Source organism: Rhipicephalus microplus, chromosome 5 (assembly GCF_043290135.1).
Source record: "Rhipicephalus microplus isolate Deutch F79 chromosome 5, USDA_Rmic, whole genome shotgun sequence".
NCBI lineage: Eukaryota > Metazoa > Arthropoda > Arachnida > Ixodida > Ixodidae > Rhipicephalus > Rhipicephalus microplus.
In genome coordinates, this window is record NC_134704.1 from 197,239,973 (window position 1) to 197,267,588 (window position 27,616).

At 44.7% G+C, this 27,616-nt stretch overlaps 1 protein-coding gene across 4 annotated transcripts in view; it reads left to right on the plus strand.

The window, feature by feature from the left end:
* Ack (activated Cdc42 kinase) overlaps positions 1-27,616 on the plus strand; it is a 302,026-nt gene that overhangs the window by 79,402 nt on the left and 195,008 nt on the right. For all 4 annotated transcript variants that reach the window (XM_075896334.1, XM_075896335.1, XM_075896336.1 and 1 more), the window contains exons 4-5: positions 3,730-4,037; positions 21,997-22,457. In XM_075896334.1, the coding sequence (XP_075752449.1) occupies positions 3,730-4,037; positions 21,997-22,457 (769 nt within the window). The remainder of the gene's footprint in view (positions 1-3,729; positions 4,038-21,996; positions 22,458-27,616) is intronic.

Here is a 27,616-nt window from a genome sequence, read left to right on the forward strand (position 1 = left end):
ATTTGTTTGTTATAAAATGCCGCTGTAATAGCGAATGTTGCCATCAATTGCCAAAAAAAAAAGCCAGGCAATCGCACTCAACTTGCTACAGTTTCTGACTCATGCACCTCTTACAAACTACGCTGGCTGATCGCATACTGACAAGTATGGATGCCACTCGAGTTTCTCTGTTGTGGCGGCTAGACCATACCATGAAAGGGAAGTGTAGATGCGGCTTGTGATGGCTCCGCACTGCAATGCGAAATTGTTTTTCTAAATAGTAAACCGTGTAAATTAGTTGAAAATGAAAGGTGCATAGTACACTCAAACCTCGTTATAACCTAATGAGATATAACGATATAATGGATATAATGAAGTAAATGAAGTTTTCCATGAAAGCTCCATTGAGAACCATGCATTTTAAACCTCGTTGTAATGAAGTAAAATTGACCGATAGATAGATATAACGAACTAAATTTCTCTATCAAATGGTCTATAAAAATAACCGACCGTAATGTGTTAGGTATATTGTGTTTCTGGGGAGTTTGATGCTCATTCGGCGCGGCTCTTTCGAAACTCCTGCGCCGACCTTACAGCCACGCCACGCGCGGCTGAGAGAGCCCTCCTTTCTAGGAGAGGTTGAGGAAGCACTCAGTGGGTAACATGACCGAGAAGCAGCGCCGCGGTGCAAAGCGATTTCTTTCTCACGTATAAGAACACACAATGGGGAAGCTTCAGAAGACTACATTTATTCACAAATGAGAGGACGTCCGTCATTAAGTTAAGTTCGGTGATGCATGTCTGCACAGGTTTGACTTACAGTGAGTCAATCGATTTTGCAGGTACATTGCAAAGCATAGTAGCGGGCGGCTAAGTCCATCTCCAACACACTTTAAAGACCACGGCAATGACTGCGTCTCCACGCTGTATCTCCGCTGCTACCCTCTGCACCGAGAAAGTACTCTCCACGATAGCTTTCTTTTTTTTTTTCCTCTCTCTCCGCGCATGGCCTTGAAAGGAGAAGGGTCTCTACGCGCAGAGACGGAAAAGGGAGAAGCGTGACACAGGCGCGTCGCAGATCGGCATTTGAGAGAGAACAAACAATCCACCACAGTCTTTCCTTTTCTTTTCTTCCTTCTTCGTGCGCAGCGTTGAGAGGTGCTGCCGCGAGATTGGGCATGGTGCTGAGAGCATTTTCGGAGCGCAGTATGTTCGAATTAATCGTCGCAAGTGCTCGCGCGTTCGAATTACAGGGGGTTTTCGACCATTGGAATACACATAGCTTTGACGGGACCACAGCGGGAGTTCGAATTAACCGGAAGTTTGAATTAAGTGCGTTCAAGTTAATGAGATTCGACTGTGTTTATTTTTCGTTGCACACATGGTCGCGTAGCGGTAGATCAGGCTGCAAGGCGGTTTCCTTTTTTTGCATGCTTATAGGTGTGCGCCCATTTGAGCATACATTGCCACAAACTCGTATCGATATAACGAAATAATGGATATAATGAAGTAATTGTGGCTCCCCTTAAACTTCGTAAGAATGAGGTTTGAGTGTAGTTAATTCTGAGTATTACGAGCTACCTACTAGTACTACACTCAAGCCTCATTATTACAAAGTTGCGTATTACATGAAGATAATAAAGATTTAGTCTCCCACTATTTATTTCGTTATAACCGATATTTCGTTATATTGTTATATGGAGGTTCGAGTGTAGTAGCTAATAGTACATAATATCTACTCAATAGACATCGTAGCTCTTTGTTGCAGTTCTGGTTTCAGAGAGCACGAAGGAAAATGAGACCATGGATGGGTTTATTTTAAAACCTGTTGGCCACGTGACTACAAAAAACAATGACTTGCGCATCTGAGCACTGCGTTGACAACTGTGGCCAAGGAGCAAAAAACATTTAAAAAGCACAACTCCGCTGTTTCAGTCAGCTAGATAATGTCAAGCTCATGGAGAGTGACATCATGCTGGTGGCTCACAAAAAAATTGGTGCTGGAACAGTTGCCAAGAGACGTGTGTGTAGCTTCCATTCTGTCCCAGTCTCGTGGAGTGTGGGTGCGAAGTGCATTCGTTTTCTATTCCTTGCATAAACTCGCAGGAACTGATGTAAATTTAAATAAATACTGTATTTACTGAATTTCAACACACCCCTGAGTCTGGCATGCACAGGTTTTCGTCACTAAACAAAAAAAGAGAGACTAAGCATCAATTCTAACACACACCTGTTGGTGACCAATGAAAAAAAAATAAAAAAGTAATGAGCCTGCTTCTAATGAGCATGTAATTTCCACGAACAAAGAAGTTGTGCAATCATCTTTCATACCATCACTTGAGAACAGGCCGTTCATTTACCGCGCTTCGTTCACTATTGCTGTCGGGCAACTTCTTATCACTATCGTACCTCAACATCTTCTCTTCAGTGCTGTAATGGCATTAAAAATTTCACAACACAGATTGATGGTACGAGACAGATTGCAAGTCGGTTCTGTGCTGTCGTTATAGTGCTGTCATTCTGCAAGCAAACGTCATGATGATGGGCAGCTATGGGGCAGTTTTGGTTTGTGCTCAAATCCAATGGGCATGCGATTTTAAGGCCTATGTTTCTCCAAAAGATGTGCTTGTTGGAACTGGTAAGTAAAAAGAAAAAGACTTACATGCTCACTGGCTGAAATGCCCCTGTCGTCTGCTGATGAACACAGCCAAAAAGCACACGCATGCGTGTGTGTTCTTGTAAGGGCCGCTCATGCAACCACTCACTTTTTTTGTTCTTTTGTCTTCCTGCATTCTGGTTGCAGCTTTGGGCTACAAGGTGGTTTTGCCAGTTCAAGTGTTTCTCTTGGTTCATGCCATTTTTCAAGATGCCTGCGGATGCCTGTTCATGTATATATATATATATATATATCATGAATGCTTCGTGCTCTGTGACAGGTGGAGAGCACACACAGAGAGCATGGAACAAATGTGTGGCGTACAGGTGGTTGTTTACAAAACAACCAAGTTGATGTCCATGTCAAAAGCTCCTCCATTCTGTGCTCATTGTGCACTTCATTGCATTGCTCATTGCATTGTGCACTTCAAAATTGATCTTAGTATCTATCAGCTATTGATATTGGACTGATGATCTGTGTATGTCCACACATATCTTGGCCAGTTGTATTGGCTGCACTCTTTTCTTGGCATGTCTACTGTATATGCCCCATACCAGCGATACAGTAGTGGTGCAGGCTCTTCTCTTCTCACAATATGTATATGCCCCAATCAGTCACACGCTGATCTACTGAGTATGCATGCTGTGCAAATCGTTGTTGCACACCAGTACCAGCTGATAGAAATTCAGCCTTGCAGAAAGAAAATGGTTGATTGACAGATGAGGTGGTAGCCATAGCAGGCTCTCGTAATTACTTTTGGCAATTTTGTACTTTTGCCCAAAATTACAGGCAGGCAGGCAGGTGCGCAAATGGGAAAGCAGGCTTAAAGTGTCTGCAGTATGCAAAAAAAATGCTTCGCATCCAATATTTTGTTACGGGGAGAATTTTGTCTTGGTCTTGTCATCCTCAATGCATTGGTTCCTGCCAGCTGGGCAGTGTGCATGCGTGATTTTTCGGCTACTCATTTAGTACTTTATTCTAATGGCTAAAAGGAAGCAGATATTCTTGGCTAGAAAATGGGACAAATGATGCATGTAAAGCTGTGATTCACCCCAAACTTTAAGGGAACTGTAATTTTATTTTGTCTGGTGCAGCTTCATTCATACGGGACACATGGACGTGAGTGGCCGCACTTGGGGAAACCCGGGTTCCATCGATGAACTGTATTTGCGCAACCCCATGGAGCCACCGGACTTGTTGGGCTTGCAGCCCGAGAGTGATGAGCCTCCCCCTCCACTGGTGGCGCGGCTGCAAGAGCTCGCACGTCGCTCCTCACAGAACAACCCGATTGCCAAGAGGGCGACGCAGATGCGCCAGTATGGCTACAACCGCTTCGTCAATGATGATCCTGGCGGTGGCGGAGATGACGGCCACGCATCTACCATACATCCGCTGGTATTGGGTGAGCCAAAAGACTTGTAAATACGCAGAATTTGATGGCCGCGCAAGTTCTCTTGAGTAACAGACCTTCAGTGCGACGACCGCATGCACCTCTAAGTACTATAAATGGCTCAGAGTTTGCCGTTCCCGTAACAACAGTAAAGGGCAACATGCTTACACTACCAGTCAAACTCTCTATTGGCTGGCAAACTGAACAGAGGTGCGTGCGCCTCATGTTTATGCTGCAGTAACATCAAAGTTCTGGTATGAAAAAAACCTTTGCTAACGAAATATTAAATTAAAGTGTGAGCTTCGCAATTTGACTATGTTGAGCAGTAATAATTGCCAGAAATTTATGCCAGCTATTCAGTAGAGAGCTGTTCTTAAGAGTCGGGGAAAATTTTTTCTACAAAAACTATTTCCTCTTCATGTTTAAAGTGTCGAGGTGACCTTCTCTGCCAGTTTCGAGCAGCTTTGGTTCTACTTGCATCGTTATATCAGACACAGGGTCGCATCTAGTGCCCCTAGTCGCTCCCATTACATCGTGGTCACGCGCGCACGAGTGCGCACCAGCGCTGCAAAACACATGCACTGCTTAAAATTGTCTTGCCACCCCACCTGAATTGAGTGAGGACGAAGATGACAGCAGCTCAGCTTCATGTTATATGGCGACGATGTTTTGCGTCAGCCTGAGACATCCGCGGCCGTTCATAGTTTCGTTTTGATTACATCCTCAAGTTGTCTCCTCTGACGCAAGTGCATATAGCTTCTGACCGTTGTGCACAGTATTTTAGCAACTCTGTTTACATGCGTAGTCCACACTTAGCTGCGGCGCGGTGTGCTGGTGCTGGCTGCATAGCTTCCCCTAACGAGAAGGCCCCCTGAGCACATCTTGGCCCTGGCTACGGAGCAGTTCGAAACGTTTTAGAACAGGGCGCGATATTGTCCTTTTTTTTTTTAATATGATATGCGCAAGAATGCAAAGAAATATGCTTGTATGCATATATTGGAACCTATCCGGAGTGAGGTGGCTCTTGGAAAGAGGTGACGCTAGATGAAATAGCGAAGTTAATTGGACATCTCATTTATAGAGGAATTATTCACATCACAATTCTTCATTTATATTGGAACACCTGCAGATCCTTACCACAAGACGACAAAATTTACTCAGAAAAGTGTATGAGTATAGACCGCGAGATCGAGCCGAGTCGCCGCCTGGCAACTGGCCAAAGTGCTGAAGTGTGGATTGCTCCGTGCGTCGTCTGCTAGCCACATTGTGCTTCTATGTGTGCGTACATCATGCACATTCTAAAAGTGTGGCTTGTTCGGTTATGTCAGCGCAAGTGTAACTGTTTCTGCCTATTCCTAAAACGACGTACAAAATCATTTGGTCTTGCTCGGATGCTAATGCATGTAATAAGATTGGCTAGTGCAACTTTCCAGAGTGCTGTTTATTGTCGTGGTACTCACCAGAATAATTTCAGAGTGGGTGCCGCTTTCTGTTTCAAGCACATTGCAAAATGCTCTTGGCATCCTCCCAAACATGAGGGCTAGAAAATGATGTGTGAATGCAGCTTCGGTTGTAAAAAAAAACAAAACAAAAAGAAAACACAGGCTTCAGGCCACACACTTGCGCATTATTGGTAGGTGTAAAACTATGGCACTGTAGTTTATCGGGCATGCAAGGAGCCTTAGTTGCGTTTATCTGGCCATGGTACCACTACATATAAATAGAGTCGAACAAGGTTATATCGAATCCATATATATAGAATTTTCGGGTATATCAAACTCGCGAGTTATCCCCTTGAAACTCGTTTACAAAAGTACAGAAGTTTGCAGGCTTATATCGAATAGTATTTTTATCCACCTTCGGATATATTGAATGCCGCGCAAGCTGGAAAGTGCGCTTGAACACTCGGTGTCCCCCCCCCCCCCCCTTCGACCTTAACGCTCGAGTTCGAAGGCGCACTTTGTTACTCGCACTGCTTGGCGACCTCCGCGTGGCACCACACCTCTGCCGAAACCCAAAACGGTTGAAAAAAGGTAAGGGCGAGGGGGTTTGGACTGCACAATCTCTAACTTGCGAAACGGCTTTTTTTTTTCTTTTTCTCTCTTTCATGCTTTTTCCATGTACCGGTTATCCTGGAGAGCAGACACGAAAGAGCAGATGTTCTCCTTTTTCCACCGTTTCTTTTATTCAGTTTTTTTGGTGTTTTCGAGATTCGATCAGCCGGCCAAAGCTCAGCTAGCGCCTTTTGCTGTTGCACTCGCAGGTGGCCATCACCTCGCAAGTGCTTTGTTGCTTTCATAACGTTGTTGCATCACCTACATACCACTGCATGTGCAGCATTTCTCTTTTGTGTGCGTGGTGTGCAAAGCCATTGGGGACTCCTTGAATTGTCAACTTCTCATTTAGCTATGGCCGGCGTCAAGAAGCGCAAAACCCTTGACTTTGTGACGAAGTTGAAGGCTATCAGCGTGTTGAGGCGGGTAACCAATGTTCGATCGTCGCGGACGACTCCGGGATACCACGGAGCACTCCGAGTATCTTGTTGAAAAATAAGACAAATATCAAAGCAAAGGTGGCGGGGCAGCGAACGTCGGGTGTCTGTCATATGTTCGCTTCTGCCCACAGAAATCTAAAAAGGCACTCTATGCCTGGTTCCAAAAAGGGCACGCAGAACATTCCGGTGGATGGACTAATGCTGATCGCCAAGGCCAAATGGTTTGCCGCTGCACTAGGTGAAACAACTTTACGGACAACAGCGGGTAGCCTCAATGATTTAAGCAGCGCTACAACATCGTTGGCAAAACCAGTTCTGGCAAAAGCGAAGCTGTCAGAAGCCAGGACATGCAGCAGTGTATGACGAAGAAGTGGCTGAAAATCTCTGTGAAGTTTTCGCCCACGAAAATTTTCAAAGCCTGGTGAGATAAGAAGACAGACACAGTGGTCAACTGCTTCCGCAAGGCAGGCTTCGAGATGGCAGAACTTGCAGTAACCGGTGAAGACGATGACGAGTGCATAGACGACGCATTTAGTTAGTTGTCATCCCGCTTCCCGGCAGTTTCACAGGAAGTGTCTGCGAACGACTTCGTGGAAGTGGACTGCAATGTCCATGCTGACAGCTCATATGATGAGGAGGATTGTCCGGAGGAGGCGTAGGCTACACACGTGTACTCTGCCACTGAAGTGGGGGCAACGTTCGGCATCATTCGCCATTGTATCGGTCACATAGAGGGAACCGGTGCTTCAGGCTGTCGCCCCTGGACAGCCTTGATAAGGTCAAGACTAGTGCCTTCAACATTTCAAAATGAAAGAAGCAGGCCTAGATTTGCATTTTTTTTCACACAAATAAATCATTGTATTGTGGCGTGTGTGCGGAATTAGTTGTCATTCTTGAATGCACCTATTGTAGGTGATGATCTGCTACAGGTAAGCTCTTGGGGCCTCTATTTGTTTTATATCGAATTTTTCATATATCTAACTAATTTGTGATCCCCTTCGAGTTCGATATATCTGTGTTTGTTCATTATATTTGTGTTTGACTGTATTACTATCACATAAACTTCGACACATCGGAACTTAAACTGTACTTAAAAGAGTTACTGTGCACAACTGTGTGCTTAAATTTAAGAACACTCAAAAGAGCCCAGACATTGGAAAATATTTCATACGGCATGCTTTATATTTATTGTCATATAATATCACTGAAAATTTCATCTTTTTTTATTATCTTCAGCGTTTATGTGGCATTGTTAGTGACCAACTGAAGACTGTGGTAATTTTTTGTCTGAAAAAAAAAAAAAAAGCATGCTTGTCCCATTAACCAGGCCTTTGTTGTAGCACTGTCATGCACGTAATCCATTGATGAAAGCTTTCTGTTGAACTCTTATATAAGACTAAGACTTTTATATTTTTACTGGTGCAATAATTTGTGCATACACGTGGTAAAAGCAGTGTAGCGCAAAGCGCCGTCAGCCGCTGAGAATTCCTAACTAGACTTATCAACTGTCTTACATTTTATAGTGAACAGAATGAGAGAAGAAAAAGTATGGGTATAAGGTGTGAACAGTGGTAGTGAACTAATCGCAGAGATATTCGAGCTTTCTGCGATCTTTCTTTCTCTTTTTTTTTTGTAGTATGCAGTGGAAAAAGATAAAAATAAATAGTTCAGTCATGCTACAGCAGTGCATAGCAGGTGGAACGCAAGGTAACCACATACAAACAGTACAGCAAAAGCATGATTTAGTGCAATAGCATGAAGAGCCACCTAGAGTGAGCATCCCTAAGAAAAGCAGAATGTGCTTTACTCGCACGTAACGTTAATGTTGCATAGGCGTCGTGCACCGATTCAGTAGAGAAGAGTGTAGATATTAACAGTAAACTGTAGTCAATGCATTTTATATACCGTCAATTGGCTCAAATGCGTATTGTTATGCCACAGACATTTTCCTCGTTCGGAAGCACGTCTCACGAGATCGAGCGCTGTTCCGACGAACTGTCACCTGCTCCTAGCGCCGCCTTCCGTGCAGAAGAACTGTGCAGCACCGGGGATAACGTCGCTTCCTCTGCCGAACCACCTTGCAGTTCCGGGTATGGCTGCGTCTCCTCAGCCGAGCCACTGTGCCGTTCCGGGGAACTGATCTCGCAGAAGAGTTCAAAAACGCTATTTAAGGCCGTGCCGGCCCCATGTTTAGAGGATTTGCCCCAGCCGACGTTGTCGTGCTGGCCGGCTCTGTACAAATGACAACCTGCTACAGTAAACGCTCCTTCTTGTTGCTGTTTTCAAAACGGATTGCCTCCCTGCTTCGCCTTCGGGCAAAGGCTTCAGCGAAGTCCGCTCGACTGCTCACCGCTCTTCGCCACCGCTACCGTCGCGAGACAGCAAATTCCTAACAGTGGTTGGCAGCTACGGGATACGATTTCCTACGTTTGGCAAGTCTGATCGGATCTCTGAGCACAAGGACGACCGCCGTGATAGCGTTTGCCTACGCTGTGATACGCTACCCTACGTTTGGCACGCCGGATCGGATCCCTGGAAGCTCGATCACGACCGACCTGATATTAGCGTTTGGATACACTGGTATTCGCTACCCTGTTCTCATCGTTCGGCAAGCTGGGACAAGCAACCCCGAATCTCAACTGCTCGGAGTTGAAGTGGATTCCTGCAGGCCCAAGACACCCACGACACTGTTCGACGGCAGCCACGAGTTGGACCATCGTAGCTACTTTGGTTGGATGAGTGCCCATCGTTTACTGTTCACTTCGCCAGACCTCTCTAGCACAGGCAGATGTTAGAAGAGTGTTTTGAGCTTTTTGTTGGCTGTAATTCAATATTCACCTACTTTAAACCACGAGATTATTTTTAGGGTACGGTGAATATCAGTAGTAGAGCATCACGAGGGACGAGGTCGCGATGGAGCAGTACCTGGTGCAGGACCTCCTTGAAATTTGTGGAGCCATGGGGATTTCCGCCGGGTCCGCTAAAACAAGGGAAGCGATTCTTGAGGTGATGCGGGCAGAGAATGTGACGGCCGAGGAGGCTGACAAGTTTTGGGAGCTCGTTTGTGAGCAAAAGCAAATGGCCGAGAAAAGCCGCGAAGAGCTCGAAGCTCAAAGGCACGAACAGCAGAAGGCCGAAGAGCGAGCAGCTAAAAGTCACGAACAGTGGCAAGCCGAGGAGAGCAGAAAAAGGACAGAGCATGCTCTCAAAATGAGAGAGCTTGATCTTAAAATTCAAGCCCTTAAGTGGGAGCGAGCGAAACACCAGCTCCACAACTTTCAGACAGGCAAGAACATCGCGCATTTTCTTGATGATTTTGAAGTTGTTTGCAGTAATGTGGGTGTTAGCCGCGACCTTTTGGTGGAGAAGCTCGCCACGTTGTTGCCGCGCAAGATCGCGCATGTATTGAATTGTTTACCCTCCGAGGAAGCAGGAGATTTTAGTCAGGCTAGATATGCCTTAATAAGATATTTTTTTCTTTCAAATCCTGCTGATTGGGAAAATCGGAGCGATGAAGACAAGGCTGAAGCCCGTCGAAGGGCACTAAAGGATGACGCCCGCCGAAACGAGCGTGAGGATGAGGTGCGCCGTAAAGCGATGGAGGCTGAGGTCCGTCGCGTAGCGCTTGATGATGACGCTCACCGGAAAGTGTTAGATGATATGGACAGAAGGAACGCGCAAGAGACTGAGGCCCGTTGCTATGCGCAGGCCGCTGAAGTGCGTCAGAGAAAGCGGGGCACTGAGGAAAGTAGAAAGGTATCTGACGTTGAGGCCCGTCACAAGGTGCGGGACGCCGAAGTGTGCCTGACAGAGCCAGACGTTGAGGTGCAGCGCGAGGAGTTAGGGGCCGAGGTCTATCGTATAGCTAAGGGCGCCAAGGTGCATGATAAAGCGCTAGAGATGGAGCCGCTGCGCAGCGCACGTGATCAGGATGAATCGCGTCAAAGAGAGCATGAGGCCGACTTCGAAGGCCAGAGAATTAGGGCTATCCAGGACAGCGATAGACCCCCACAGATCAAAGGCTCTCTAGGCGTGTTTGTTGCCTTTGAAGGCATCGGGAATCCCGTTCTGTCGCAAGCAGAGACAGCTAGCAACGGACCTGAAGAAAGCCTAGCTAACCAGTCTATAGTTTTGGCAGTGCCTGTCAAAGGCAGCGCACTTGAAATTAGGTGTGTCGAAGCAGCCGGCATTCCTAGCCTTTCCGTCAAAAGGAGGCATCGGCTAAAGCATAACACGAAAAAGACGACAGGCGCCAAGTGCGCTAAAGCCACTGTTAAGAGCCATGACGTCATCAGTCGAGACGCCAGTTTGAGGGCTAGGCATAGGATCACGACAGGGCCCTCTAAGAAACGTTTGAAGCTCAGACTGTCACTGAGTTTATTTATTTATTTATTTATTTATGACATACTGCAGGCCCCACAAGGGGCCCAAGCAGGAGGGGCATAATCACTCAAGTATAAACAAACCGACAATACAAGGTAAAATACAGCAACTTCTAAAAAGAGAAAGAAACATACTGTCTCAATTTTCTATATGTTCAATCCCATCAATACTACAGACAACAGATATGGGCAGATCATTCCAGTCAGATATGGTGCGTGGATAGAAGGAAAATTTGAAGACGTTTGTTCTGGTGCTGTAGGGGGTCAGGGATGCAGCGTGTCGATGTCGTGTGCGCCGAGAAGTCAATGGCTGAATGAACTGATCAGGGCTAATGCCGAGTTTGTTGCTCTTAAGCTGGTAAGGAAATTTAAGCCTTTCTATTTTACGTCGTGCCTGCAACGTTTGGATCCCGTGCTCTTTCATGAGAGTAGTAGGCGAGTCTGATAAATGATAATTTGAGTAGATAAAGCGAACCGCTTTGCGCTGTATCATTTCAAGAGCCTGAATATTTTTTTGCTTGTGCGGGTCCCAAACTGAGCATGCGTATTCGAGTTTCGGTCTAATAATCGATGTGTATGCAAGAAGTTTAACACTTGGAAGAGCTAATTTAAGTTTGTGTCTGAAAAGGCAGAGCTTGCGAAAAGAGGACGCACAGACGTTGGAAACGTGCTGATTCCAACTTAGGTTGTTTGTAATGGTGACACCAAGATACTTGTAACAACTGACTTCACAAAGCGGTCGTTCAGGAAGCTCATAGGAAAACGACAAGCTGTTCTTCTTTTTAGTAATTTTCATGAAGACGGATTTTTCGGCATTTAACTTCATATTCCACTTTGTGCACCATGCCTGTATGCTAAGAAGGTTAGAATTTAATTGAATTTGATCCTCGTGGCAAGTTATTTTGTTAAAAAGAATACAATCATCCGCAAATAGTCTAATTTGTACTGGGCTAGTAATCACATCAACAATATCATTAATATATATAAGAAACAAAAGAGGGCCTAGTACACTACCTTGCGGAACGCCAGATGTGACGGGTAAAGATTTGGAACATTTATCATCAATACTAACATATTGCGTGCGGTCAGATAGATAAGAAGAAATCCAGTTTGTTATAAAGGCCGGAAGTCCAATTGCCTGTAGTTTGAGCATGAGTTGCGAATGTGGAACAAGGTCAAAGGCCTTTCGAAAATCCAGGAAAATTACGTCGACCTGGCCAGTCATATCAAGGACGCCGGCAAAACTGTGAACAATAGAGGTTAATTGAGTGACAGTAGAAAATCCTTTTCTAAAACCATGTTGGAAGCAGGATAATAAACCGTTATCGTTGAGAAACTTGGAAATGTAGTTAGCTATAATATGTTCTAAAATTTTACAGCAAGATGATGTTAATGAAATGGGACGATAATTACCAGGAACCATGATATCGCCTTTTTTAAACACGGGAACAATGCGTCCGACTTTCCAATCAAAGGGTAGGACACCAGAAGATAATGATGTGTTGAAAATTGCCACTAGAAAGGGTGATAATGTTTCAGCGTAACGGGAAAGAAAAACGTTCGGTATCCCGTCAGGACCAGGTGAAGACTTAGTTTTTAGGTTAAGCATCATAGAAATCACACCAGATATAGACACAATATCAGCATTGATTCTGCAATTGGAAACAATTTGGGGCATAGGCTCATGTACTGTCGAAAATACACCGTGGAAATAAGCGTTGAAATGCTCAGCAATGTCTGTCTTATCAACGAGGAGCGCATTATCGTGACGTAATTTTTCAATAGGTTTTCTTTTGTTCGACAAGAAGTTCCAAAATTTCTGCGGAGCAGATCGAATGAAATTCGGCAACTCGTGCTCAAAATAACTTCGTTTAGCGCTTGCTACGGCTTGATTAAGGGCTAATTGAGTGGTTTGAATGATGTCACGAGAGGACACTCCTCGCTTCAGGCATTTTAATTTTCTTTTCAAGTGTAAAATATCCCGTGAAATCCAAGGGGTTAGCTTACGCGTCTTTTTTACCTTGTCTGGAACAAAATGTTCGATACAGTGAAGACACATGAGTTCAAGATTAGGCGGGAAGCGCGTTGAGAAAAACCGACTTTCGGGAAAATTCGGACAATGAGATCTTCGCCTGGCCTCATCAATTCTGATGCCGCATAGATGCAAGCAAGTGGGGAAACGTTGGGAGCACTTGAGCTGTAACACAAGCGGTTGTTCCCCACTGTGGCGAAAGGGTCGCTGGTCGAACGGGTGGCGTAAACGATGCAGTGCAGGCGCCCCCTTGTTCGAGTTAAGCGGCTGCACGTCAAAAGTTGCTGCTACCGAGTTCGGCAAACAGCTTTGTTCGTTGTGCCTTTGTCAAGGCCGGATCCCTCGAAAGCTATGGAGTGCGGGACTCCCAAGAGTTCGTCTGAGAGAGGCCCCGTCTTGCCATTACTATGAACTGACATTGTAATCAGCTTTGAAAATTGTTTTTCTAGTTTGTCGTAAGCCGTCCAGTAACAAAGATGTTTGAATTTTTGTGTTTTACTTTCCTTCTCATTGGAGAAGCAGGCATTGGTATGTTTGTTTCATTATTTTGTTTTCATAAAATATAAAAGGGTAACAGTCAGTGTGTTTTATTTATAATTTATTTATAAAAGCCCCTGTTTAAAGTACCTTCTGTGTTTTGCATTACGTGTTAGTATGTACGTAAATGTAGGTCAACTTTTCACTTTGTTTTGCGTAACGCACACAAGTTTAAATTTCAGTGTTATTTTCTTACTTTTCAAGCGTGTTCATCTTGTAATGATCATTGACTGCGCGCATAGAAGTGAGAGCTTGAACAGGAGGAACTTCGTCAAATTTGACAATCTTATGCTTGCAGGGGACGCAAATGTGCGTGATTCGGGAGTTCTAGGTATTCTAAACTGTAGATTCGGGGCCAAATTGAGTTAACATCGGCAGCTTCGATCGTCCCCAATCTGCCCGGGTCACAATCGAGAATCGCTCACGAAAACAAAAATTCTGTTTGGTTTAGCAGTGTCATGCACTGTAAAGGAGTGTCGGCATTGTGTATTCCTCCCGAGATTCGTTGCTCATGATGCTATTTGTTAGCCCAGCGTAAACTCGAGGAAACATTTGGTTTCTGCTGGTCTGGCGATTTGATCAGCATTTGGAGGGTGCTTGCTTTTGCCAGAGTGGTTCGGCTTTGTGTTCGACTCCGTCGTTCCAGTGAACCTCTGCAGGCCTATGAAAGTCTCAACGGGCAAAGAGAGCGGAACGGCTACCGACGGTCAACCAGCATTCCTCCTTCCGAGCCGCACTGATGGCTCAAAACTCCGGATGCATTGTCTGGCGGCGGGGTGCTGTTATGCCACAGACATTTTCCTCGTTCGGAAGCACGTCTCACGAGATCGAGCGCTGTTCCGACGAACTGTCTCCCCCTCCCAGCGCCGCCTTCCGTGCAGGAGAACCGTGCAGTTCCGGGGATAACGTCGCTTCCTCCGCCGAACCACCTTGCAGTTCCGGGTATGGCTGCGTCTCCTTCCTCAGCCGAGCCACTGTGCCGTTCCGGGGAACTGGTCTCGCAGAAGAGTCCAAAAACGCTATTTAAGGCCGTGCCGGCCCCATGTTTAGAGGATTTGCCCCAGCCGACGTTGTCGTGCTGGCCGGCTCTGTACAAACGACAACCTGTTACAGTAAACGCTCCTTCTTGTTGCTGTTTTCAAAACGGATTGCCTCCCTGCTTCACCTTCGGGCAAAGGCTTCAGCGAAGTCCACTCGACTGCTCGCCGCTCTTCGCCACCGCTACCATCGCAACACAGCGAATTCCTAACACTATGCAACGAAGCGCCTCAGCATGTATTTGTATACACACCGCTGACCACCTATCCACACTTGTGCGAGGATGGTGCTGCCACCTATTGCCAGATCTTGCCGAGAATACTTGTGTCTCACGAAAAGCTATGCCTTGCTTCACTCCATGGCATGAGCAATGAAGCAGTATCTCGGTTCTGTTTTTTTTTGTTATTGTTTATGTGAAGAGAAAATTTTTTTTTGTACAACATTTCTTATTTTTATACTGTTTTCGGGTCATTCATCTACAAAATCTACATACAGAATATTTTGTATATATAGTGTTTTTATTGCACTGTTTACCAGCTGGCAACCAGAAATTGTACTTTTCACTTTTTATTTACTCTAAAATATTTTTGTTGCTCCACAAGATGTATTTTTTGGAAAGTGCATTTTATTGTGCAATGTTTGGTGTGCTGCAATGCGTGCTGGAGTACTTTTCAAATTGGCAAAAACTATCTTCTCGAGACATATGAAAAGCAACCATTTTCGCACATAAGGAAAAAAGTTAAAGAGGCCCTGCAACACTTTTTGAGCACGGTCAGAATACGCTGCTGGTCGGTAACAGAGGCTGCCGAGAACACACGAACCAAATAATATAACACAGCGTAAGGCCTGTAATTAACAATAAATTATCAAAGTCAGCTGAAAATAGCTTTCTCTTCTCTTAAGAAATGACAAAGATGCTCAAAAATCACTTGTAGAAGGCCTTCTATCAGCTATCAGCTGATTTGAACATGGCGCGCTCGGTGGATACAGGGATCGCTGCGGAAGGCTGCAACCTATACACGCATGCGTGCCTGATCACACTGATAAAGCCTCACATTCAAAGAAAAAAGAAGAAGAAAAAAGTGCTCAAGGTCATAGGGTGCGCGTGACATTTCTCTGTGGCCCTGCCATCTCTCTCTGTTTCGCTTCCAGCGCTTTCGTCGGGACGAGAGAAGAGATAATGCGATTGCAGCGTGCGACAAATCTTTGTAACTCCAATCGTACTTGACTGATTCTTAAAACTTTTGTGGCATTGAATTTCTGAGGCAGTAAGCTCTTTTTGTAAATACATTTTATGGTTACTTGAAGAAGTGTTTCAGGGCCCTTTCAAAGGGAGTCTGCTTACCATGTTCCTAATTCGTGTTTCCTAGTGCTATCACACTGTTTCATGCAGATATGTTTGATGAGTGAGTCTAAGTGAGCTCCATAGATTTGCTGATTTCTGACTGTGACTAATCAGTTTCCTGAAACATATTGCATTAAAAACGTGTCTCAGCAAAAATATTCGTGATAGGGCCCCTTTTAAGTAAGTTCAGTCACCACACTACATCATCTGCACTGGCACCCATTCCCATTTGTGGAAACTTTGCATTTGTGCACTTCATTTTTTCTGGATGAAGCCCAGTCATTCAGTGCTCTGATATTAAAAAAAAAATTCTTTTTTTACAGAAATAGTGAAGGCCACATGGCCCAAGCAGGAGTGAGAATACCAAAGCATCAAAACATTGCACAACAAAGGTGGATAACTAGCAATAATACAAACAGAATCCAAAAGAAGAAATGCAGGTAATACAAATAAATGGGTGTGAATGCAGTCATAGTGAAGCAGATAATCAAGTGAATGAAAGAGAACTAATAAACACTGGGAAAAGAGACTTATTTATCAAGTGACCTAGGAGAAGGCACTTGACTGTGCTAAGGATTATAGTTGGTCAGGTGGCAGGTTATCCCAGTCTGAAGTTGTTTGCAGAAATAATAATAATACTTTTTATTTCCACCAATACATATTTGATGAGTGAGGACTTAAATACATTTGTTCTGGCAAAATGAGTTATACAAACGTCATTACAAAGAGACTGAAATGGAAAAAATTGATGAGATTCTATCAATTTTGTAACAGAAAAGTAGAGGGGGGAGGCATATAAAGAAAAAATAAATGGTACAGCCTTTCACTGGATTTTTTCAAGCTCGTTAATGTTGAATGTTGGTGTATGGGCCCCATACTATAGAAGTGTGTTCAAGCTTAGGCCGAATCAAGTGTTAATAAGGCAGGCGTTTAGCATGTGGTAGTCAATTTATAAGCTTGTGTCATATAAAGCAAAGTTTTCAAAGAGCAGCAGTGCATGTGTAAGCAATACGGGTGTTCCAACTTGAGTTATTCGTTGGAGTGACACCGAGGTATTATATTCGCAGACCTCAGTTAAAGGTTTGGCATCCATGGAATGAGAAAGTTTGAGGCGGCGAAGTCTTTTTGTGACGTGGACAAGTACAGCCTTATTTATAAGTACTACATATTATAATGAAGACAAAACAAGAAAAATACATATTTTTTCAGAACAAAAAAAAAAAAGATTGGAAAAATGCTGTAGTAAAACGTACATACAGGTATTGTGATGGTGGTAAATTATGCAATGTCAAATAACTACAAGACCTATTTTCCAACAACATGGCAGTGTACGTAAAGCACCAGGAGCACTCAATATTACCATATATTTCTACGCTTTCTTCAAAGCTATCGGTGCTTTTCGAATCATTCGTGGAAAAAAAAAAGGAATGCGCGTACACACCGAGATTGTATTTTAGAACCAAAGACACAAATTGATTGCATGATCTAACATTGCTGGTGGTCAGCCTGAGAAGAAGATAAGGTTTAGTTGCAATATTAAGGGGTTCTTTTGATAACAAAAAAAAAAAAAAAGAAATTTAACTCGACCAACTTTCCGTTGTTGAGCCAGCGTAGGCAGTTCAAGCAACCAAAGCAATTCAAAAGTGGAGTCATTACAGAAATACTGCAATAAGATTGGTCTTGTGGCTTTTCTCTAGATTTTTTAATTCGATATGTCAACCCCGACTGGAACGGATCCTGTACTGCGCTGGCATATTCTAACATTGGTCTTACGTAGGTAAAATATGCAAGCAGCTTGATAGATGGTGTTGCTAGTTTTAGTTTGTGGCAAAAAAACCATAACTTTTTTCTGTAGCTGCACAAATGGTCTGCACAACTTAAGTCTTTTGAAGTTATTAAACCTAGGTATTTTACAGAGTCGGCTTCATTTAAAGTTGTGAAATTCATTTAATGTCGTGCTTTTCTCAGTTTGCAACATTGAGCATCCCTGATTTCAGGTAACAATGTTCATTTGCTATTTAGTGGCCCACTCTTCTACAGCTTTAAGAGCTTGTTTAAGTGATGCCTGATCATTCTGGTTAATAACTTCATGATATATATATAAGGCAATCACCTGCAAACAACATGATGATTATGTCATCACTTAAGTCATGAGCAATATCGTTTATGTAAACCAAATGAAAGCAGCGGTTATAAGGGGCCAGTCAACAGGCTTAGATTTTTTTTTTACACCCCTTCAAACAAGCTTGGTAATTCGTAGAGTAGACCGCAATCACGTTTACTGAATATTACAGAGCTGCGTGCCGTTCAGAGCCTCCATTACGAAAAACCATTGCCACGCTCCTTTCCTACGCCTGACCAATGCTCCTTCCACACGCAGTGACGACAACTTGGTGATTGGCGACGTGACGCAGCACGCAGCTCGTCGATTGGTCTAAACCAGGTCTCAACAAACAGTAGTGAAGTCGACGACATATCCTATTTCCACGCACAGCTATGACAGAGCTATTTAATCATACGAGTTGCGAAACTCCCCATAGGCTCCATGTATTAAAATCCAGACACGTCACTGGCCCAGTTTTTAGAAATGAGTAAGAGTGAGCAGATTGTCGCGCCAACTCTTGATCAGTACACCCACTATTAAATGCATTATTTGTGTTTTGTGTTGCTGCTCCCAGATGGCACGACAGGCTGCTCCCAAAAAATAGAACTTTTGAAAAATCGGGCCAACTTCATGTCCACGTTCTGAAACGCAGTTTTGCTGCAAACCGTTGTCGGCTGCAAATCGAACGACTGGGCTGCGGAGAAGCATCGGCACCGGGTAAACAGTAAACAACCAGGCGTTATGGGAGTGGGAATACCAAAATTTTCAAATACGAATCGAATAAGAATATATAGCTTCAATTACGAATTGAACACGGAATAATGAATAGGTTCAATTTTTTTCCACCAGCAATCTTTTACTTAATCGTATAATAACGCGATAGCAAGAAAGAGTAGTTTCGAAAAAATTCCGGGGTCGGTGTCAGTATTGTTGAGTGTGAGGGAAAAATGATCATCTTATGCGTGACCGAAAAATAGAGAACGATGTAAATAAAATAAATAAATGATAAAAAATCCTGGAGCAGAGTGGGGACAGAACCAGGGTTGTTTGGGTCCAAGCAGGGATCGAACCCAGGTCATTTGCATGGCAAGCGGACGTTCTATCACACGGCCAAGCCTCTGCTTGTGAAAACAGCGAAAAGAACTTCCTCTGCAGGGAAATACAGCAAAAGTAGCTTTCATGCTTCACGAACACGTGTCTGTATACATGCTTCACAATGCAACATGAAATATTGCAGTAATAATGCGTGGTAGAAGCGTCCATTGTCGACAGGTGTCAAAATACGTGAGTATCATAATGGCTCCGTGGTTGAAAGCCGTTACCCCACTACAAAAGGCACACATGCTACTGCGCCTATTCTCTTAAGGCCACGTAGGCGGTGCATAGCAAATTCGAAAAGGTTTCATGTAATAAATGTTTGGACTACGCACTAAGAATAGGATGTCGCTATCGCGTTGAACTCTTAAAGGCGTAGCTTTAGGGTTGAGTAATCTTCATGTTGGAATGTTGGAAACAGCACAATTGTTATTATAGTCAGTTATTGCCCCCCCCCCCCCCCCCCAAAAAAAAACACCATCTGTACTTGCCAGAAAGCATAAGATTGTAATAGTTGAGTTGACTGTGATGTCTTGGGTTCAATCCACATGTTGAGCAAACCTTTTGTATCTTTTATTTTGTGGTAGCACTTCATTACAAAAAAAAAAACTTTCGTACCTGCCATGATAACATTGAGCATGAGGCCACTGGTTTGATTAAGTTAACAGTTAACATCACTGTACTTTATCCTAAGTGATTATTAAAGCAGCCTAGGTGGTCCCACACTATCAGTTTTGGCTTGAAAGACCCCGATTTTAAGGTTCTCTTTCTAATTTTCTCCCCTGTACTCTCGGGTCAAGCCACCAAAGGAAATAGGAGTACTTGGGGCATTTTTCAACTACACAGCAATACTCGTTATCTCGATTGCTTCCATTGCCTTTCTTGAGGACGGCGTTCGCCATTTTCTGATCAAGAATGCTGTGTTGTGCTGATAGCTGCAAGGCCATGATCGGGGTGTACCAAACGCACAGCAATAACGCGATGTAAGCACATGCAATAGGTGATCACTGATGTGTGATAGAAAGACGACCCAAATATGACTTTTTGTTGATGGAGCCAGAACTCCCGGCAGCCAGGGCACTATTTTGCCGCATCGTGACCTCTTTCGGCGCACTGGCTGCAGATGGCAGTAAATTGACATCGGCAAAAGAGCGAGATTGTAGCAACGGTGTAACAGAGGGTTAATTGCAAGAGATGTTGCCACGTGGGCGCGATGCGCGTACGATAGATTTTCAAAGGCGCTATTGGGAACACATCGAAACTACGGAGTAATCCGTCCGTCACTTTATGTGTGCCACCGTTACCAATGAAAAACTATATGTGATGACGCCATTGTAACGTTACCAAAAGTGCAGTGCCTTTTCTATGTTTGCCATTGCGTGGAAAAACACTTCAACTCATGCGCATGACCATATCCGTTACCATGAAATCATTCCGGAACTATGAAGAGAGTGCACATATATGCTGAAGTAGTGACACGTCAGGCTTCGGCATGTGCACATTTGTACGGCAATTCATTAGCGAAAACTGGAGTGTCTATATATGAAACGCATTACTATCGTATGTCAAGTTGAGCATACCCATAGCTATTTGCATGCAGTGCATGGCCTACTAAGTTCACTCCATCAGCGCCACGCTCTGTAACGTATACGTGTGCATTTGCCCTTGCGTAGAGATTTTCTTTTTTTTTTTTCGCTCGCTCAGCATGGGATGGAGCAATGATGTGAAGACTATTTTATCGAGCCAAAGTGGTGGCGGGGGCGAGTTTTATTCGTTGCTATGAGCAATACGCACTTGCGGTCCTGTGTGCAATGGCGCGGCAGCGGACAGTGTGATCGGTATGCTTACATAAATCGTAACAGCGCTAAACCGCTAAGCCACACGTACTGCTGGGCAGGCAGTACATGATTCAGATTGATTAAGATGTTTCCTGTTGGTAGGTTTGTCACGATGACGTGTCGCCGCATTCATCGGTAGCCGTCGTCACGCTCCCATTAATTTCCATGCAGGCATTACCGCACTTGTGCTGAACTCATAGTAATCACTGCATGATCTGCTGAGGCTCCAATCGCAAATGCACGAAATCTCAAGTTCTTCACAATCACATATACGAACGACTATTCATGAACATTAAATATTCGGGTTAGTAAATCACCTGAAAGCTATGTTGTAGCCCCTGTAACTCTCTTAATATCGCACATCTTTGCAAAATTCTTGCGGCAGCATGTTCAGGAAGTGCACATATTTCCCTTTATAACAATTCTTGGACCTAGGGGCTGTTTACTGGCCCTTTAAAACAGATCCCTGTGGTGCGCCTGAGGTTATCTTTAGCAGATTTGATTTGCCACCATTAATTTTGACATATTATGTTCGACCTGTGAGGTATGAGTAGATCCATACAACAACTACATAATTTATATTCATTTCTATTAGCTTATTTTTAACTTGGTTTGCACAACCGGATGAAAAGCTTTTGATAAATGTAATCATATAGCGTCAATTCGTTTCCTGTTATTCAGTGTAGTTTTAAAGTGATTAATTGTTTTCATCCATTGTGTAAGAGTGGATAAATTCCGTTGAAAACTGTACTGATTAGAAAAAAAGCCTTCTTGTTTTCAAGGTAACCCTAGACTGATTTTGAATTTTTAAATGGCGTACCCATTTTGAAAGATCACTAAAGCACACATATTTTGAAATATATTATACATTAATATTCAGCGTTCTGATCACAGCAATATTGAATGTTGCCGGACACAATAAATGCCTCTGCTGTAGCCTGTCAGAGTAGAACTTCACATTACAGACTTTAAAAAAAAAGTGCATTGCAGCAGAATCTGTACAGGAAAAAAAGTAAGCCAACTCAAATACACAAGTTCACCATTTATTCCTTGCGTTTGGTGTGCAGTGAACATTCTTTGGTGACCTATGTGGATTTGCATTGCAGGTGTCAACAGGTCAAATGAATCCTCTTTGGAGCCTGAATCCAAGCCAAGCCCAGTGAAAGAGGGAGTCCTTATAGACCTGTGCAGTGAAATTGACACCACCCTGCAGGTTTCCCCCATCCGCAAGTCAATGCCAGCTGTTGGGTTGACGTTCCCCACTGTTGGAGAGTCTATTGCAACCTACTACAATGTCTCGTCATCCAATACCGAGCGCTCCTACTGCAATGTTGGAACGCTGGAAGCTCGGCCCGCTTACTGCAACTTGGACAGCTCTGACCGATACTACTCGTGCGTGACGGCCGACGGCGGTGCCCCGCTGTCTCGTGTCAGCAGTTGCCCCTCGCTGAGCGTCGATGACCTGCTCTCAACGACCAACAATGGCGGCAAGCCTCAAGGACTGCCTTTGCAGGCGGATGCCTTTGGCTGGCTCGACGCCAAGATGGAGGCTGTGCGGAAAGCTCAGGTGACAAAAGCAGTGATGCTGCTTCCACACTGCTGCAAGTGTATCACTTTTATTTTTTTTTCTCGTATAATTACCACATTTCAATAAAAAGTGACCACTGCAGTTGGTCCTCATAGCTTTTAAAAAACATGAGGCGAAAAATAAACAGGGAAAGTGCACCACCCATATTCACTTGGAAGGCGCTTACAGAGACTCCACTGGTGCAGTAGTCTTCATTGAATGAGTGGCCATCATGACACTTGCAGCATCATGTGACGTCCCTTGCACCACAAGTTTGCAGGCAGATCATGTAAAAAATAAATACAGGGTACACATTGAAATCGGCTTGCTGCCTGCGTGGTCTCCAATGCATGTTGTGCCCTCCATGCTACCCTGAACCTGAAATTAACTGAAATAAACATCAACCACGAATAAAAACTAATCGAAGCAAGTCGTTTGTGAGCAAGCATCTGTCTTGCTTTTATGCATGGTCTTCACGTCTCTTCCTGATTAGTCTCCTGACTGTGCTACCCTGAACCATGCAAAGCGCATCGGCCACATTGTGCAGGCCAAGCCAAGGTTGCTGGGTATCCTCTGTGTGCACATTGACAGTCACTACATGTTTTTCCCTCTGCATTGACTTGATGACAATACCGAGCCAAGCCATACGTGCATTTGCCCCACTGCTCTTTTGTGAGTCGTCGAGAGTTTTAATGTGGGCTTCTTGGTGATGCATTTGAAAGAATTCTTTCAAATTCTTCAGTTATTTTAGTGGTGCTAGGGGTTTGCATGCATCCCCATAGTATATGGCAGCAGTTCTCAAAGTGGGTTCCGCAAGCCCCTTCGCGGGGTTTCGCGAGCCACTGATAATTTTTTTCTGATTCCGCATTCACCCACTCGACTCACTTAGATGGTGATCCTGATGTGTGATTGATCTAGGTAACCTCCGTTATTCACACCCGAGCGTCACTAAGCACACCTCAGTGCTTTTATTCCTATTGCGATAGCAATTATATGGACAGTCTCGGCTGGTTTTTTGCAGTTGCCACCACTGACGCTGTTATTCACGTATATGTATATGTATGTATATATATACAAGGAAGAATGCGCTAGCCTCCTCCTTCTGCGTTGCAAACATTGCCTTTTCCGCCGTGGTCATCTGCGCCCACGCTTATCTTGTGAGCGAACAAGGGGATGGGGGTTCTTACGGTTTCCGCGCTATCGCGGCAATGATAAGCGCCCGCCTTGTGCCCCCACAGCAGGCAAGAGCGTCTCAGGCCTGCGCTCTCAACACAATAAAATGGTGCCAAGAGTATACCTGGAGCGGCCGCGTTTCCTTACAAAGACGTTTTGTAGAGTTACGTGACATCGAATATGAAGGAGTTGACTGGCAACCTCACTTCGTATAACATTGCATTTGTTCCTATCGCATTCATTGGTTCACCTTTTCGGTGAAACTGATGTTGTGCAATCATCCCTGACTCAGTCTCGAATTGCACTTGACGGCATGCGCACGAGAAAGCTTCTTGATACACAGCTAGGTATCCAGTGGCTATGCACTTTTGGCAGGTTTTGTACCGTTTGTCAAAAGTCTATCTCGTTCATCTGTACCTGTGATTACGTTTCATGCGTCATTTGTGCGTGAGACAAGCACGGCACGTGTCGACCTGTTTGCCATTCTTCGCATGGCTTTCCAATTTGTTGTTGCTATCGTGTTCATTGCTTCTTCTTTGCGGCAAAGCTGTGACATTTATGAAAAATAAAAATGAAAAAAAAAAACTGCCGGGGGGAGGGAGGTTTTTTGCACTTAATGTAGCTTAGCATGGTTTCCTGGCACCAACATGCTTGAGAACCCCTGGTATATGGTATAGGCTGTCCGAGACATCACAGTACTTGCAACTGTGCGAGTGCCAAGTTGGTGAGAGAGTGTGCCGTAAACGTGTTCGTTTTCAGCTTCCTGCGGCCTCTTCTCTAGCTAGGCTGAAGGGAGCTTGCAAATAAATTATTCTGCCTGGCCTGTAAGTGCTGCAAGATTTCACTGTTCTTTTTGGGTACATCTCCCTTTCGCCTCAGTGCTTACTGTGGGAAAGCTCAGTGAATGTCCACTTGCAGCTATCTCATTTTCCATCAGGCACTCGTGACCTGGAGTCCAAATGATGTACGTTTCTAGTAGTAGTATGTTCTTTGCGGCAGCTGTGAGAGCTGTAAGGCCTGCCCGTAAGTTCTCCTGTTTCGACAAGCTGCTTGGTCAACGGTTAGTATTGCTGCCTCTGCACAGGCTGAGATAGCCAGGACTATGGCTTTGTGGATCTCTGCTGTGTCGAAAGATGCTAGCTACCATTCTCTCTCTGCCTTCGCTGATGACTATGCTCACAGTGTGTGCTGGAATTCTTGGATATTTCGCTGCATCGGTGCACCTTATGTCCGGATTTCCTCTGTAGTCTTGTCGAAGTTTCTTTGTTCTGGATTTTTCTTTTTCAAGATGCTGAGTAGAGTGCATATTTTGTAGGATGCGGTTACTGCGATGCACTATAAAAATTTCGCTGGGATATTTCTTTTCTCATCACATTGTTGCATGGCTTCAGGATAGCCCAATCTTCAAATTGTCACCTGCCCTGTTTTGGCGAATCTAGGATATTCAAGCTGGTTTACTTTTTGTGCTTCCACAATTTCCTCTCAGGTGTTGTTGAGAGAGAGAGAAATAACTTTATTGGGTTGAAAAAAAAGGGGTTTAGGAGCTAGATGGGTGGGGCCCCATGTCCAAGGCTCCACTGGCTTGCGCCGCCTGCCGGACGTGGTCCAGGAGTGCCAGTTGCACCTCCGGGTCCGAGCTAGTGAGGAGTGCCTCCCATTGCTCCAAAGAGTTTTCCATTCTATACATACGCTGTAAGCGATCAAGTTCATTTTGCCGTTTAGCACAACGCCACGAGATATGGTAAAGGGTCGGTGGCGAGTTGCGACGCCACGGACAATTGCGCCCATACAAAGTTGGATGAATTTTGTGCAGTCGTAATAAATTTCGATAAACTCCCGTTTGAAATTTACGGAGGTCTATGGCGTCTTCCCCTTTAAGAGATTTGTGGGGGGTGCCCTATTTCTGCCGCGTGCATCGCTGGTGAGCAAGGAGCTCTCCCGGAGCCATCCAAGCCGGGTCGTTTTCCTCCTCCTCGCGAAAGCCGTCGTTGCTGGGTGGTGGTAACAGCGAGAAAGGCTGCTGCTCCGCACGGTTCGTGAGCGCTCGAGCTAGAGCGTCCGCCCTCTCGTTACCCTCTAGGCCTGCATGTCCAGGGCACCAGGCCAACCTATAAGTGTTGCTCAATTCACTGTCTAAATATTTGCAAATGTTTAATGGGAGGCGGTCTTTCGGGAATAGCCGGCACGCCTTTTGCGAATCTGAGAGTATGGTGATGTACGTCTGGCCGTCACTGCGCTCTCGACTTTTAATCGCCAATGCGATGGCAAAACACTCGGTTTTGGTAATCGATGTAGTGTACAGTGATGCGCTGGACGCTATGCTTCTCGCGTCACTGCTTACCATTGTGACGACGCAGCGCTTTCAGTTATACCTGGAAGCGTCAACGTATAGCACGTTCTCATTGTCTCTGACTAATTTTCTGATCCATTTTACATGCTCCTCTCGCCTTTCGTGATGCCGCTTCTTGGTCATGTTCTTGGGGATAGGGGCGATCGAAATATGTCGTCAGACTGGGTCTGGTACGTCTACCAGCTCCTCATCCAAGTTTTTGGGGTTGCGGTGGTATACCTGCCCTCATCAGTATCTCTCTTCCTGACTTCGTCTGGCTGAGGCGGTTGCGCTGAGAGATCAATGTTGCTGCTTTCAGTTCAGCGTACGTGTTATGCAGGCCAATCTCGAGAAGCCTCTGTGTCGGAGTGCTTATCGGTAAGCCTAATGCTGCCTTGTAAGCCCCTCTGATGATAGAATCTGCTTGCTCTTCCTCGCTCTTGTTCAGCGTGTGGAAAGGCAAGCTGTATGTCAATTTTCTCATTACGAGCACCTGCACTAAACGGACAGTATCACTTTCTTTTATGCCTTTTATGTGGAAGGTGATTCTCTGAATCATCCTAGCCACTTGTTTAGTTGCCGATTTAAGAAGACCGATAGTGTGATTTGCCCTACCGTTGCTTTGAACTCAAAAACCCAGGATCCTGGCGAAGGTGACTTCTTTAATTTTCTGCTTTTCGATTTCAATTTCTATTTTTTCGTTACTTTTGTAGCGTTTGCTGTGTATTCTGATCAGTTCCGATTTTTCGGGTGCGCAGCTGAGACCACTGGTTTTGGCAAAGTTTTCGACAGCCAGTGCCGCCTCTTGCAGAGTGTGCTCTTTGCTGGCCAGGGACCCCCGTGTGGCCCACAGAGTTAATGTCGTCCGTGTAGAGGGTATAACCTAGCTGTGGTACACAATCCAAGGCCCGAGCGAGTCGACGCATGGCGATATTAAACAACAGAGGAGATATTATGGCTCCTTGAGGCGTTCTCTTGTCTGGCATTCGGAATGGCTCAGACCTAACGCTTGAGATACCAATTGTCGACTCTCGATCTGTGAGAAAATCTTTTATATAGTTATATATCTTTTCCCCGCAACCAATTATATTTAGCTCTGAGAGTATAGCTTCATGAGAGATATTGTCAAAAAGCTCCCTTCAAGTCTAGAGCAAGCAGCAAATGCTCTCCACCTTTGGGAACGCCCTTGAGGACCTCTTCTTGTATCAGGAGAAAAGCATCCTGTGTTGAGAGACCACTGCGGAAGCCCAGCATGTTGGTCGGAAACAGCCCCCTGTCCTCTATGAAATTCTGAAGTCTGGTGTGAACGACCCGTTCGAAAAGCTTCCCCATACAATGACGTAAGTGATATAGGTCTGAGCGCCTGCTGGGAGGGCTTTTTTCCAGGTTTCGGAATTGTTATAATTTTGGCGGTTTTCCATTCTGCAGGAACCTTTCTTTTGAGCCAATAGTGTTCATTGAATTGTTTTGTCATGCCTTCGATGGCTTCGTCGCTAAGGTTTCTTATCGTATTCGTAATTTGGTCTTCACCGGGGGCTGTGTTCCTCTTGGCTGCCTGAGCTGCTGCAAAGACCTCCTCCTTTGTTATCGGCTCGCCTAGTTTCTCATTTCTAGCTCCGCTGTAACTCATGTGATTAGCCAAATTACTTGGTGGACT